Source organism: Oncorhynchus masou, chromosome 12 (genome assembly GCF_036934945.1).
Source record: "Oncorhynchus masou masou isolate Uvic2021 chromosome 12, UVic_Omas_1.1, whole genome shotgun sequence".
Taxonomy (NCBI): Eukaryota; Metazoa; Chordata; class Actinopteri; order Salmoniformes; family Salmonidae; genus Oncorhynchus; species Oncorhynchus masou.
The window spans coordinates 80,472,004-80,488,221 of NC_088223.1; the positions used below are offsets into that span (position 1 = coordinate 80,472,004).

Genomic DNA, 16,218 nt, shown 5'->3' on the forward strand with positions numbered 1-16,218 from the left:
GAAGGAAAGGCGGCCAAATGAGGTGTTGGCTTTAGGGATGATCAGTGAGATACACCTGCTGGAGCGCGTGCTACGGGTGGGTGTTGCCATCGTGACCAGTGAACTGAGATGAGGTGGAGCTTTACCTAGCATGGACTTGTAGATTACCTGGAGCCAGTGGGTCTGGCGATGAATATGTCGCGAGGGCCAGCCGACTAGAGCATACAGGTCGCAGTGGTGGGTGGTATAAGGTGCTTTAGTAACAAAGCGGCTGGCACTGTGATAAACTGCATCCAGTTTGCTGAGTAGAGTATTGGAAGCTATTTTGTAGATGACGTCACCGAAGTCGAGGATCGGTAGGATAGTCAGTTTTACTAGGGTAAGTTTGGCGGTGTGAGTGAAGGAGGCTTTGTTGCGAAATAGAAAGCCGATTCTAGATTTGATTTTGGATTGGAGATGTTTGATATGAGTCTGGAAGGAGAGTTTACAGTCTAGCCAGACACCTAGGTACTTATAGATGTCCACATATTCTAAGTCGGAACCATCCAGGGTGGTGATGCTAGTCGGGCGTGCGGGTGCAGGCAGCGAACGGTTGAAAAGCATGCATTTTGTTTTACTAGCGTTTAAGAGCAGTTGGAGGCCACGGAAGGCGTGTTGTATGGCATTGAAGCTCGTTTGGAGGTTTGATAGCAGTGTCCAAGGAAGGGCCAGAAGTATACAGAATGATGTCGTTTGCGTAGGGGTGGATCAGGGAATCGCCCGCAGCAAGAGCAACATCATTGATATATACAGAGAAAAGAGTCGGCCCGAGAATTGAACCCTGTGGCACCCCCATAGAGACTGCCAGAGGACCGAACAACATGCCCTCCGATTTGATACACTGAACTCTGTCTGCATAGTAGTTGGTGAACCAGGCAAGGCAGTCATTAGAAAAACAGAAGCTACTGAGTCTGCCGATAAGAATATGGTGATTGACAGAGTCGAAAGCCTTGGCCAGGACAATGAAGACGGCTGCACACTACTGTCTTTTATCGATGGCGGTTATGATATCGTTTAGTACCTTGAGAGTGGCTGAGGTGCACCCGTGACCGGCTCGGAAACCAGATTGAACAGCGGAGATGGTATGGTGTGATTCGAGATGGTCAGTGATCTGTTTGTTGACTTGGCTTTCAAAGACCTTAGATAGGCAGGGCAGGATGGATATAGGTCTGTAACCGTTTGGGTCCAGGGAGTCTCCCCCTTTGAAGAGGGGGATGACTGCAGCAGCTTTCCAGTCCTTGGGGATCTCAGACGATATGAAAGAGGTTGAACTGGATTTGGGTAAAGGAGAAGCTGGGGAGGCGGAGGTGTATTTGGAGGGCAAGTTGGTCAGGATAACGTCTATGAGGGTGCCCTTGTTTACAGATTTAGGGTTGTACCTGGTGGGTTCCTTGATGATTTGTGTGAGATTGAGGGCATCTAGCTTAGATTGTAGGACTGCCGGGATGTTAAGCATGTCCCAGTTTAGGTCACCTAACAGAACAAACTCTGAAGCTAGATGGGGGGGGGGGGCGATCAATTCACAAATGGTGTCCAGGGCACAGCTGGGAGCTGAGGGGGGTTGGTAGCAGGCGGCAACAGTGAGATTTATTTCTGGAGAGATTCATTTTTAAAATTAGAAGCTTGGACTGTTTGGGCATAGACCTGGAAAGTATGACAGAACTTTGCAGGCTAACTCCTCCCCCTTTGGCAGTTCTATCTTGACAGAAAATGTTATAGTTGGGTATGGAAATCTCAGAATTTTTTGTGGCCTTCCTAAGCCAGGATTCAGACACAGCAAGGACATCAGGGTTGGCAGAGTGTGCTAAAGCATTGAGTAAAACAAACTTAGGGAGGAGGCTTCTGATGTTGACATGCATGAAACCAAGGCTTTTTGGATCCCAGAAGTAAACAAATGAGGGTGCCTGGGGACATGCAGGGCCTGGGTTTACCTCCACATCACCCGCGGAACAGAGGAGGAGTAGGATGAGGGTGCGGCTAAAGGCTATCAAAACTGGTCACCTAGAGCGTTGGGGACAAAGAATAAAAGGAGCAGATTTATGGGCATGGTAGAATATATTCAGGGCATAATGCGCAGACAGGGGTATGGTGGGGTGCTGGTACAGCGGAGGTAAGCCCAGGCACTGGACATGCTGGTTGTAATGGGTGAGGTCACCGTATGTGTGGGAGGTGGGACAAAGGAGGTATCAGAGGTATGAAGAGTGGAACTAGGGGCTCCATTGTAAACTAAAACAATAACTAACCTGAACAGTATACAAGGCATATTGACATTTGAGAGAGACATACAGCGAGGCATAAAGTAATCGCAGGTGTTGATTGGGAGAGCTAGCTAAAACAACAGGTGAGACAACAACAGCTAATCAGCTAACACAACAACAGCAGGTAAAATGGCGATGACTAGGCAGAGAGGGTCGAATTAACCACACACAGAACCTGAGTTCGCGGCTGGGGCCGACAGATAAAAAAATGTAGAAACAGAATGGAGTACCGTGATTAATGGACAGTCCAGCAGGCATCAGCTATGTAGCCAAGTGATCATAGTGTCCACGGGGCAGCAGTAGATGGAACAGGGGAGCCGCCACTACGCTAGCGAGGTATTGTGGAATTTAGTTTGCTTGCCGGGAGATGTGCCTGGCTCACGGCTAACTGGTGCTAGCTTCGTGGCAGTGGAGTTAGCCACTATATCCAATCGGTAGCAGCGGTGCCAAGGTCCAGAGTTTACAGCAAGGATCCGGTGGTGTTTTGGGCTCTAGCCGTGTATGAGTGGGGTTCGGGTGAACAGCTGAGTAGGCGGGCCTCAGGGATAGCGTCGGTACTGGGTGCCACGGTGAGTGCAAGCTAGCTATGAGCTAGCTAGCGAGCTAGCTGTGAAGAGCAGAAGTAGTGGTCCAGGGATTACAGCAGGAATCTGGCGTTGTTGTGGAGAGACAGTCCGATACTGGTAGACTAGCGAGTATTATCCAGGCAAAAACAGGGCTGGTATCTGTGCAGAAGGTAAAATCCGCTAGCAGTAGCTAACAATGACTAAATAGCTTGTATTTAATTACCTGGTTAGCTTCTGGAAGTTCTTGAATGTGTTCTAAAATTGAAAATAATAGCGATTCCGTATCACATTGGGTGAGGCAGGTTACTGGAAGGTATAATCGAATTAAAAATCGAAAAGAGATTGAAAATAAATTGAAATATATATACAAAAAAGTACACAAGAGGACAAAACAAACACGTCTTCACTGCTACGCCATCTTGGTATCAAGAATGTTAGGTCGGATAACACTTTGGCCAAAATGGTGATATGATATAAAAAGGTACTGCAAATTTCTACCAAGCCAGCTATATGACTGGAGGACAGGCTATACTCTTAAGCTATACTGAACAAAAATATAAAAACGCAACATGGAAAGTGCTGGTCCCATGTTTCAAGAGCAGAAATAAGAGCTCAGAAAATGTCCATAAGCACAAAAAGTTTATTTTTCTCAAATGTTGTGCACAAATATGTTTGCATCCCTGTTTGTGAGCATTTCTCCTTGCCAAGATATGCCACCCCTGTCAGGTGGATGGGTTATCAAGAAGTTGATTAAACAGCATGATCCTTACACAGGTGCACCTTGTGCTGGGGGGCAATAAAACTGCACTCTAAAATGTGCAGTTGTCACAACACAATGCCACAGATGTCTCAAGTTGAGGGAGCGTGCAATTAATATGCCGACAGCTGGAATGTTGCCAGAGAATTGAATGTTAATTTCTCTACCATAAGCCACCTCCAACATTGTTTTAGAGAATTTGGCAACCGTCCAACCGGCCTCACAACCGCCGTCCACACCAGCCATGGACCTCCACATCTGGCTTCTTCACCTGAGACCAGCCACCCGGACAACTGATGAAACTGAGGAGTATTTCTATCTCTAATAAAGCCCTTTTGTGGGGAAACTCATTCTGATTGGCTGGGCCTCCTCCCCAGTGGGTGTGCACATGCCCTCTCAGGCCCACCCATGGCTGTGCCCCTGCCCAGTCATTTGAAATCCATAGATTAGGTCCTTATTAATTTATTAATTTGACTGATTTCTTTATATGAACTGCAATGCAGTAAAAAAATATTTACATACAAAAAGTAAAAAATAAAATCGCTGAAATTTTTGCATATCTATTTGTCCAACTGGTGTTCAAGGTTTCTTCCTACTGAAGGAATTTTTCCCTTGCCATTGTCTCCTGTGTGCCATTTGGAAACATTAGTTTTGGCTTGCGGCCAAAAGTGTAACAAAACAAATTGGACTCTCCTGCTCAGGTAAACAACGCTAATCAAATAAACTATTTTATTCTCCTGATCTTTCCATTATGTTTTGTGCCATTTGGCTCTTGTATCACACCATCCAGAGGAAAATGGTTTATCTAAGACACCGTGACAGAACAGTTTCTCACCTTGAACAAGAGACAATCGGCGCTAAGCGCCAACGAGGCGATATAGCCTAGTCAGGGTAGAGTTTACATAAAAATTGTTTTAAAAGAGTAGATTGTTTAGTTGAGGGAATTTAATTATATGTCAGATGCAGGATTAGTGACTTGTAGTACTGCAATTATCGGGCTGCGGCATCGTTGAGCGCTGAATACTGCTGCGGGTGATTTATTTCAGCACGCCTTCATCTCTCTGATGGAGCGAAGCAGTGTCGTCAAGTGAGACATTTTTGCTCAAACGCTTCCACTACGGCGCTCTCTCACCGCAGCTACTCCAAAGCGCATGCAAATGCAAACATTTGCGCGGAAACAGTTGTACAGTAATGTGTGTTAAACACACAAAAAAAGGTTATATCTACCCAAAATAACAATTTAATCAATATAATTAACTAGATAGAGCTCAGGAACCACCACGTGGATTGCTTTGTTTTATTTAGTATGCAAATGTAATTATTTCACACCTTTGTCTATAAAAAAAAATTCTGATTGAACAATTCAAAGGAAGCATGAGCTACGTACAGTGATGGGGAAACTGGGGACTGTCAGAATCAGGTGTTGCATTAAAACATGGCTCTACTTTTGTCAGTTTAACCACATAGGCAACGTTTAGTGTGAACCACCTGCAGTACCGTGATAGTCACTGGTGCTAAGGAAACGTTTGTTGGTTGTTGTTTTTTTACCCATGAGCCTCTTACAAATAGCTTCTTCCATTGTGAGGTTGACACTTGTGTATTTAGGGGATGTGTCGTGGGTAAATGTGGACAAGATAGTTGCTAACCATGGTCACACACAGACGACATTAGTCACATACACAAAAATAGTGGGTATTGATAGGAAGAGGATCTGTGTGTTTAGATGAGAAATAGATGAGGTTCAAAGTAATTTCATGTATCATTTGACAGACAAGCAGTGTAAATCCACTCCCCGTCTGTTTATGTAGAGTGAAGGAGTGAATATTCTCTACCTCCGTCTACTTTACTGTAGCAGCACTTAAAACCCAATGGAAAACATGCATGTCCAAAGAGAAATTCTGCCTGATCCCTCTGCCAAATACTGAAAAGTTTAAGTAAAATTGGAATGACATTTCTCATGACACACTTAGTCTAATCAAATTGGGGCATTTGAGACACAGACCTTTAAGACAGTCATTTTGTTATTCAGGTTGACCGTCTTAAAAAGGAGTTGACCTCAAATCATGTGAAAAGGGTGCAAACAAGCCGTCAACACTTTACACAATGCCCAGCCAATGAATATGTCAATAAACACATTAAATCCAGGACGTGGACGCAGCTCTTGGTTTTCACTGTCCCACAAGTCTGTATGTGACAGACCAGGGTTCGACTTTTTACCCGGATCTCCTGTAAACCACAAGACTGTTCGCCCTCAGAGTTAAAGCCTGGGCATTAGTTCAGGGAGCTAATGCATGTCTCCAGGTCTCAGGGGAATGTTACTCATTCCACAAGTGTTGTTCATCAGTGTACATACTTGACACCACAGCTGTCTAAGCAGAGCTAATGCAAGTCTCCAATCCTCTGGGAAGGTGTTAACAATAAAGTTAATTTAGTGTACATACTAGACACAGCAGCTAGTGAACCGGTGCTTACCACCAGTGAAGAAAAGGACATAATTAGCATATTAAAGTGTCATTCTGAAAGAATTCCGGTTGGCCGATTTCACAATTAATTAGTATGAAATACCAGTCTTTCCATCAACACAGCACCAGAAAGGTCACACTATAACAAAGCAAAAAAATCTCCTGTGGAATACCTGGATAAATCACTCACATATATTTTCTCACATTCCTGCATCATGATTACCAGTCTTTCCATCATAAACCTAGCCCTTTATCATGGCTCTCAGTTCAGTTACATTACACGAGACATTGGACGAAGGTCTCTTTGTATGGGGGAGTTTTGTTAAGTGCCCCAACGCTAGGTCTGAACTTTAACACACATCACTTGCAGTACAGTTTTGGAAGCAAAAGGACCTTATCTTTCATATCAGCAAGAATGTGTTTTTTTTTTAAACAAAAAAGGTTCAAATTGATAATAGTGATGTACCGATGACATTTTTGGCCAATACCGATATCCAAAATTTTCCTTGCAAAAAAAAAAACATGATACCAATAATTAACATTTTAGCGTCCTTTTACGCATTCTAGTACAGTTAAATAGTTAACACACACATGGACGCAGCGGTCTAAGGCACTGCATCTCCGTGTAAGAGGCGAAACTAAAGTCCCTGGTTCGAATCCAGGCTGTATCACATCCAGCCATGATTAGAGTCCCATAGGGTGGCGCACAATTGGTCCAGCGTTGTCCAGGTTTGGCCGTCATTGTAATAAGAATTTGTTGTCAACTGACTTGCCTAGTTAAATAAAGGTCACACACACACACCAAAAAGTTATTTTGCTGTGCTGTTTCGTTGTTCATTGGTTCCGTCATTTCATTCTCAACCAGGATTGCTATGGAACGCCGTTTGGGTCCTTCCATGTAAAAAAATAAACAAATAACACTATTTGACGTGTCAAATAAGCTTGTTGACCAATCAGGACCTGAATATGACTGCACGTCACATAATAATTTTACACGTTCATACATTTTTTTACCTAGTTATTACACATTGATTACATTATCACTCGTATTTCATATGTTACAACGATATGCATGCTATGATGCTGGTAAAGTTGTCTTGAGCAGCTGCAGTGCTGGTCATTAAAAAAAGCTACCTAACTCATGGATGCAAACAATGTTCTTCCTCAAAAACATAGAACGACAATCTGTTTCAGTAGCTATAGTAGCCTCTGTATTTAGCTAGTTAGCTAGCTAAATACAGTGGGGCAAAAAAGTATTTAGTCAGCCACCAATTGTGCAAGTTCTCCCACTGAAAAAGATGAGGCCTGTAATTTTCATCATAGGTACACTTAAACTATGACAGACAAAATGAGGGAAAAAAAATCCAGAAAATCACATTGTAGGATTTAATGAATTTATTTGCAATAATAATTCCATTATCTTGGCTTTAAATCGATTTCGCCTGAGTTGTCTCGCTGAAATTCTCTTACTCTTTCAGATGGCTGCTCGATCCACACAGCAGACATTGTGGGCTAGGTTAGAAATGCGGTGTTGCCAGTGTAGCGCAAACTTTTACATGGCGTCATATAAGTATGCACGTCAGCTTTGACATCGGTTTTGCACATCGGCGTTAAACTAGACAGATATCGGGCTGATACCGATGTTGGCATTTTAAGCTAATATTGGCCGATTCTGATAGATTCACTGATATCATGCATCCCTTATATGATACACACCTTTATAGGGTTAGTGTTCCCACACGGCCATATCTCCATGTTACTGCGCGTTTAAGTAAAATAGACGGAAGACAGAGTCGACTACCTGTGCTAATTAGCTATCTGCGTCTCCGAACAACTGTGTGTAAACGTAAGACGGGCGCCACAAACGTGTTGTCACTGAAAAATACTGTCGGCTGTAAGTGTTTTAAATCAGAGACTGTATATTTTGTATTTTTTTTAATTATTTCTCTGATGTGATAAAGTAGAGGGATTCATGTTTCTAGAATCATACCGCATTTGATAATCGATTCAAGTTTAGATTATTTGGCTGTTTCGGCTTCCAAAGACAATTTACCTTTAAACAGAACATGTAAGGAGCAACGTTAGGCTTCTTTAGTCCATTATTGGGTCAGACCACAACCATGGTTCTGTCCCAAATGGCACTATTCTCTATGTAGTGCACCACTTTTTTACTAGAGCTCCATTCAAAAGTAGTGCACAACATAGGGAATAGGGTAGCATTTGGAACAGGTCATATTGGAGTATAAATTAATGACAGTTTGGAGGATTTTCAGAGGCGGCAAGAATGTTTAGAATACTTGCAATGGAAAAGCAGAGTTGATATCAAATCCCAACAATGCAGAGAGAAAAAGTAAATAGAGAAATAATAGAAAAGTAAAACATGTAATAATAAATACATAATGAGTGATGATAACTTGGCTCAATATACATATACACATTGAGATATATATATATAAGAGTAAAGGAAGATGTGGAGCAAAGTATTGTAAATCGGGGGAGCACAGAGCAACAGCTTCGTTTGCCAATTAGCAGTGAGCTGAGTGGGAGATGCTTCTGTTTTTTCAATTGTCCAATGCACTGTCAACCTATGTTTAGTTCAGCTTCAGAGTCTGCTTGTTTCTATCCAAAGCATGGAATTCTGTAAACAGATAAGAGATGTGGAGAGTGATGAGAGATGATACACTACACTATTGGACTCTGGAGAAGTGGAAACACGTTCTCTGCAGTGATGAACCACACTTCACCATCTCGCAGTCAGATGGACAAATCTGGGTTTGGCGGATGCCAGGAGAAAGCTACCTGCCCGAATGCATAGTGCCAACTGTCAAGTTTGGTGGAGGAGGAACAATGGTCTGGAGCGGATTTCATGAGTCGGGCTAGGCCCCTTAGTTCCAGTGAAGGGAAATATTTACACTACAGCATACAATGACATTCTAGACGATTCTGTACTTACAACTTTGTGGCAACAGTTTGTGGAAGGCCCTTTCCTGTTTCAATCCCATCGAACACCTTTGGAATGAATTGGAACACCGACTGCAAGCCATGCCTAATCGCCCAACATCAGTGCCCAACCTCACTAATGCTCTTGTAGCTGAATGGAAGCAAGTCCCTGCAGCAATGTTCCAACATCTAGTGGAAAGCCTCCCCAGAAGAGTGGACGCTGTCATAGCAGCAAAGGGGGGGACCAACTCCATATTATTGCCCATTATCTATATAAAATGTATTTTTCTAAGAATGGCTTTCCTTTGAAGTAATGTTTTCATGGTAGAGTAGGCTCTGTTTGATGTGATTGTTGATTGACATACCGCATAGCTCATATTCATTATCCAGGGATGTTTACGATGATGTGTTTTGTATTATAATCATATGTTTACAAAAATCAATGATACGTGTTTGAGGAAATAACTACACAATGAACCCATTTGCCAATAATGAAAATATACCAGCGTTTTCTTTACAGCATCAAAAGGTTGGTTCGGTCTATCATTGAAATACCCTAAAGTAGTTGATTCAATTCACATTTAAATATCAAATACAAATGAGGAGCAAAAGCCTATCAATTAAGTCCTATCCTAAGCAAAGTGACAAGCAAAGTCTGGTAAATCGGTGAACAAAAAACGAAGAGTAAAACATGTACAGTAACAGTACTTACATGTCCTTAATTGGCAAATTTTTCCCCTCCACAATTCTGATAAATAAAGTGTTTCGTTTTGCCATTTCTCCAAGTCCCAGCGTCCAGACCGTGATGACTCCGCTGTGATATTACGCGCAGATTGTTCCTCCTCAAAAACAGCTGTCAAACAGAATTTGGGGGTTTCGCGCCTGACAGCAGTATATTGAACACACAGACAAACGTCGTCAATATTATTTTTGCCGCGTATCATATATCTGTCTGCAACTCGGCGGTTTGTATATATCAAGGTACTTGTGACCCACTCGCTCGTTGTTGGAAAGAGAGCGATTGTGAGTACTTGATAGTAGACTACGGTCTTCTTCGTTGGTGTTGTACGGAAAGACTACATCCAAAAGTTATTTATGCCGCCACCTACTGTGCGGAATGAAAATTAAAGAAACCGAAAGACAATTATGTGGCTAAAAATACAGTAGTAGCTGAAACCCTGAGCTGGATACGACATCCTGTATAGCATCCAGCTCAGAGTTACATCCAATACAGAGTTGCATCCAGCAACTGGCACAGTTAATTAATAACCTCTTATGGATCAGACCCTTTTTCCCCCCATTTTCGCCTAAAATGACATACTCAAATCTAACTGCCTGTTGCTCAGGCCGTGAAGCAAGGATATGCATTTTTCTTGGTACCATTTGAAAGGAAACACTGAAGTTTGTGGAAATGTGAAAGGAACATAGGAGAATATAACACATTAGATCTGGTTAAAGATAATACAAAGAAAACAAATATTTTTTTGTACAATCATATTTGAAATGTAAGAGAAAGGCCGTGTCTTATTCCAGCTGCAAATTAGATTTTGGCCACTAGATGGCAGTAGTGTATGTGTAAAGTTTTAGACTGATCCAATGAACCATTGCATTTCTGTTCAAATGTATCAAGATGTGCCTAATTTGTTGATTAATAACTTCATTTTCAAAACTGTGTACTCTCTTCAAACAATAGCATGGTATTCTTTCATTGTAATAGCTACTGTAAATTGGACAGTGCAGTTAGATTAACAAGAATTTAAGCTCTCTGCCAATATCAGATACAGTGCCTTGCGAAAGTATTCGGCCCCCTTGAACTTTGCGACCTTTTGCCACATTTCAGGCTTCAAACATAAAGATATAAAACTGTATTTTTTTGTGAAGAATCAACAACAAGTGGGACACAATCATGAAGTGGAACAACAGTTATTGGATATTTCAAACTTTTTTAACAAATCAAAAACTGAAAAATTGGGCGTGCAAAATTGGACGCCACTGTTGTCCAAAAAAAGTTCGCAAAACAGCACCTGGCTAAATATTCTGTGGACGGATGAAACTATAGTTGAGTTGTTTGCAAGGAACACACAACCCCATGTGTGGAGAAAAAAGGCACAGCACACCAACATCAAGACCTCACCCCAACTGTAAAATATGGTGGAGGGAGCATCATGGTTTGGGGCTGCTTGGATGCCTTAGGGCCTGGACAGCTTGCTATAGGCGATGGGAAAATGAATTCCCATGTTTATCAAGACATTTTGTAGGAGAATGTAAGGCTATCTGTCCGCTAATTGAAGCTCAACAGAAGTTAGGTGATGCAACAGGATAACGACCCAAAACACCGAAGTAAATCAATAACAGAATGGCTTCAACAGAAGAAAATACGCCTTCTGGAGTGGCCCAGTCAGAGTCCTGACCTCAAACCGATTGAGATGTTGTGGCATGACCCCGAGAGCGGTTCACACCAGACATCCCAAGAATATTGCTGAACTGAAACAGTTTGTAAAGAGGAATGGTCCAAAATTCCTCCTGACCGTTGTGCAGGTCTGATATGAAACTACAGAAAAAGTTTGGTTGAGGTTATCGCTGCCCGTTATTAAATTCAAGTGTTCACGTTCTTTTTTCACCGTTCTCTGTGAATGTTTACCCGGTGTGTTCAATAAAGACATGAAAACATATAATTGTTTGTTTGTTATTAGTTTAAGCAGAATGTGTTTGTCTATTGTTGTGATTTAGATGAAAATCAGATGAAACGTTATGACCAATTTATGGAGAAATCCAGGTAATTCCAAAGGGTACACATAATTTTTCTTGCCACTGTATATATATTATACATCATATGATTTCCTCTTCATCAACAAGTAATATTATACAGAGAGAACCCTGCAGAGTACACAACTTACAGTATGATGTGGGAACTGGTACCTACTCCAAAATCAAAGAAATCAAATGTATAAATACATTTGTAATGCTTGTTATTTTGACCATTGCCACTGTCAACACAGAAACAAATACCACAATGCAGCATACAGACATTTCTGTAAATAATTATTGAGATACACATAATGAAACAGCATGGGAATGGCAATGTTTTTGGGGCAGTCTTAGCAATGCATTCAGCTACAAGTGTTTGTGCCAGACAAGACTAACCTAGAGACTGCAGTCAGGATTTATAAAATCATATCAGGAAAGGGTAACAAAATATGTAGTCAACATGTAATTAATAATTAATTTATGATAAAACAGTTTCAATCAAACAATCACTTTATTCACTGTTTTTAGTCTATCTTGTGAGTGATAGCGTTCTGATGGTTTCTGTTTGATAAACACCGGTTCAAACAGACAGCCTCTTATGTAATTATGCCATTTGAAACATTTGGGTTGGGCAGGACCCTTCACAGCCCTTTGTATCTTTTCCTGTCAGTGTGGAGATGGTTGTAGACATAACATGGACCATAGCTGCAGCCACCTGCAGCAGTTCAGCTAGAGTTAATGGGGTGGCATCCATCCAGCTCACCCATCCATGCAAAGGAATTTAAAAAGCAGTGTAAGTCAACACATGTAAGACATTCAGTAATACTGAGAGTATCAACATGTTTTGCAATATTGTCCAGATAAACAATATTGTGTTTTTGGTTGTCTCAGACTGGATTCTCGCAGACTGGGCTTCGATGTCCCCTCCTTTATCCAGCAGGATCATCACCTCAACACGACCCGCTGTAGCAACCAGGATTAGAGGATTGAAACCTGGGGACAGACAGTTAGATGACTCTTTAACACCATCATACACTTCCACTTCTACACACAAATTATCAAGTTCCCTGAAAGATGGACATATAAACATAAAAATGTAGCTACGTTGTGTGATGTATATGGAGGGTGGGGCCACTGTGGTAATGGGCTACTGTGCTGTAGGTATGGGCAAGGTTGTAATGTTCAACATAGACACTGCTCACCACTACTGTCACAGGGGCGATAGAACTGTTAATAAGAGTCTACCTTCAAATTATAACTACATCATATTACACTAGAATTTGAGATTTAATTTAATACCAGCTGTGAATTATGTTGAAAATGTATTGAAACCATTATTACGAAAAGGATGGGGGATGGAACACTGTCTCTATTGTTTTGTTATTAAAATAATTAAGGAACCAGCTTCTACTGTAAATGCTCACATACCTGTCATGATGTCGTCCTGAGCAGGGAAGGCCACTATGAGTCAGTCGGGGGCCTGAGTGAGAATGCCCGGTCCCAAGCCTGTCAACTGCTGCCACAACATCTGCTGCTGGCCCACCATCAGCCTCGGAAGGTCAGGCCTGGAGCTGTCAGGGTAGTCTGCCATACTAAATTCTGGATTGCTGAGTGGCCAAGGTACAAAGCTGGTCTGCAGGGGCTGCCATAGGTTATCCTTCAGGCCTTTGGCCTTCATTTACTCTTTGATGAACTTCTCCTTGAAGATCATCTTCTTTTTCTGCAGCTGGGCCTTCTCTATGGCTGAGATGCTATGGCCCAGCTCGTTCAGCTTGCCCTCCATCTCTTTCACAAACCACTCCATGGGCTGGTATGGGTGAATGGGCCTGTCAGGGCCAGAAGGCCTGTCTGGACCGTCTACAGCAACGGGGTTATCCTGTAGATGGCTCAGTCTCTGCCTGAGACAGCCACACATGACAACACAACCAGTTAGCTACAAGGTTGTACCATACAATATTACAGTAATAATTACCTTTAACGCTTTGAGGGTTTGTGAAGTCAACTGGTGTCTAGTTATCTTCTAGTCAGGGAATTAACAAAGTTAGACCTATATTTACTGTTGGACTGACTTTTTGTGGTGACTGGTGGAGTTGTTGTGATATTGGAGGGTACTCTGTCTAGCTTTTGGGGAGGCACCATCATGGCCAGGACTTCAAATGGAACTCATGGAGCCTGATTGGGCTTTAGGTAAGATATTGCAAAAGTATATTTGATATCAATATTTGGTATCAAGTTGCTATCACTACAACTCCATCCAGACAAATAAACAAACATGCTTGTAGAAGTATAGTAGTTGTTTGTCTATTAGTAAACCAGCTAACCCTACCTGAGAGGTGTCATGAGGGGGTGAGCTGAGACAGGTCTGGCACGGGGACTGACAAGATGTTGCTGGGGTAGTCAAAGAGGTAGAACACCACACTCTCCTTTCCTTCCGTGTCCTCCTCGTCGCTCCTGCAGGATGATTCTCAAATCTCGCTCATCTTCCAATTGTCAGGGACACCATTTGAGGAAATGCACTGCCCCGTCCAACCCTGGGAGTAGCCAGAGCAAGTCAAGAGTTTCAGATGAATTTGATCTCAATTTAGTTGACTAAGACATTTCAGTTCTCCATAAGAATGCCCATTGAGGTCCTGAACTAAGTGTAATTGTGGGTGTAGAGCTCCCTAGGTGAGCCATCCTCACATTTACTTAACCAGAACTCAAGCTGAGAGTGATCCATGTTCACTTCATGGATCTATTTTCCTGCCACAGTGTGACTGAAAAAACAACAACCGCGACCCGTCTGTCATAGTCTGTTATTAGTGGACAACGGGTCGCAGTCATAGGATATTTTACTTATTTAGCTACATAAAGGAGTTATTATACACCCAATGTATTATGTTTGTGTATGCCTATGTATACTATTTAGGTTGTTATAGCACTTAAGTGTGCCTTTTCAGTATATTAGTCCTGTTATGAGAGTTGGTTATTAGTTAGTTAAGCCTAAAATGGCGCCAGTGCATGTTACTTCAGTATTATGCCCCACTCTTACTGAATCCCACAAGACACCAGAGAGATTCCACCATTCAGTTATGAAGTGATGCACTAGTCATTAATGTGTTACCACTGACACCTAGTGGTGCTTTAGATCATTTACATTTAGATCAGGCCCTTTATGTGTAGTAAACTTATAGTAATGCCTTTATAGTTTATATTGTAAGTGGTGTCAGGGACACCCTTTTAATGTCATTCTATACAGTGGCTTGCGAAAGTATTCACCCCCTTGACATTTTTCCTATTTTGTTGCCTTACAACCTGGAATTAAAATGGATTTTGGGGGGGTTTGTATCATTTGATTTACACAAAATGCCTACCACTTTGAAGTGCAAAATGTGTGTTTTTGTGAAACAAACAAGAAATGAGACCAACAAAAAAAACAGACAACTTGAGCGTGCATAACTATTCACCCCCCAAAGTCAATACTTTGTAGAGCCACCTTTTGGAGCAATTACAGCAATTCAAATTGGATGGGTTTCGCTGGTGTACAGCAATCTTTAAGTCATACCACAGATTCTCAATTGGATTGAGGTCTGGGCTTTGACTAGGCCATTCCAAGACATTTAAATGTTTCCCCTTAAACCATTTGAGTGTTGCTTTAGCAGTATGCTTAGTGTCATTGTCCTGCTGCAAGGTGAACCTCCATCCCAGTCTCAAATCTCTGGAAGACTGAAGCAGGTTTCCCTCAATAATTTCCCTCTATTAAGTGCCATCCATCATTCCTTCAATTCTGACCAGTTTCCCAGTTCCTGCCGATGAAAAACATCCCCACAGCATGTTCTCGGGGTGATGAGAGGTGTCGGGTTTGCGCTAGACATAGCGTTTTCCTTGATGCCAAAAAGCTCAATTTTAGTCTCATCTGACCAGAGTACTTTCTTCCATATGTTTGGGGAGTCTCCCACATGCCTTTTGACGAACACCAAACATGCTTGCTTATTTTTTTCTTTAAGCAATGGCTTTTTTTCTGGCCACTCTTCCGTAAAGCCCAGCTCTGTGGAGTGTATGGCTTAAAGTGATCCTATGGACAGATACTCCAATCTCCGCTGTGGAGCTTTGCAGCTCCTTCAGGGTCTTTTAGTTGCCTCTCTGATTAATGCCCTCCATGCCTGGTCTGTGAGTTTTGGTGGCCGCCCTCTTGACAGGTTTGTTGTGGTGCCATATTCTTTCCCTTTTTTAATAATGGATTTAATGGTGCTTCGTGGGATGCTCAAAATTTCTGGTATTTTTTAATAACCCAACCCTGATCTGTACTTCTCCACAACTTTGCCCCTGACCTGTTTGTAGTGCTCCTTTGTCTTCATGGTGCCACTTGCTTGGTGGTGTTGCAGACTCTGGGGCCTTTCAGAACAGGTGTATATATACTGATATTATGTGACAGATCATGTGACACTTAGATTGCACACAGATTAATTTGTATTTAACTAATTATGTGA

At 42.1% G+C, this 16,218-nt stretch overlaps 1 protein-coding gene across 2 annotated transcripts in view; it reads right to left on the reverse strand.

Annotated features, from left to right (window-relative positions):
- Nucleotides 1–10,053, reverse strand: part of rasa4 (RAS p21 protein activator 4) — an 80,321-nt gene extending 70,268 nt beyond the window's left edge. For both annotated transcript variants that reach the window (XM_064982133.1, XM_064982134.1), the window contains exon 1: nucleotides 9,714–10,053. In XM_064982133.1, coding sequence (XP_064838205.1) covers nucleotides 9,714–9,778 — 65 coding nt within the window. In that variant the 5' untranslated portion in view covers nucleotides 9,779–10,053. The remainder of the gene's footprint in view (nucleotides 1–9,713) is intronic.
- Between the last annotated feature and the right edge of the window lie 6,165 nt (nucleotides 10,054–16,218).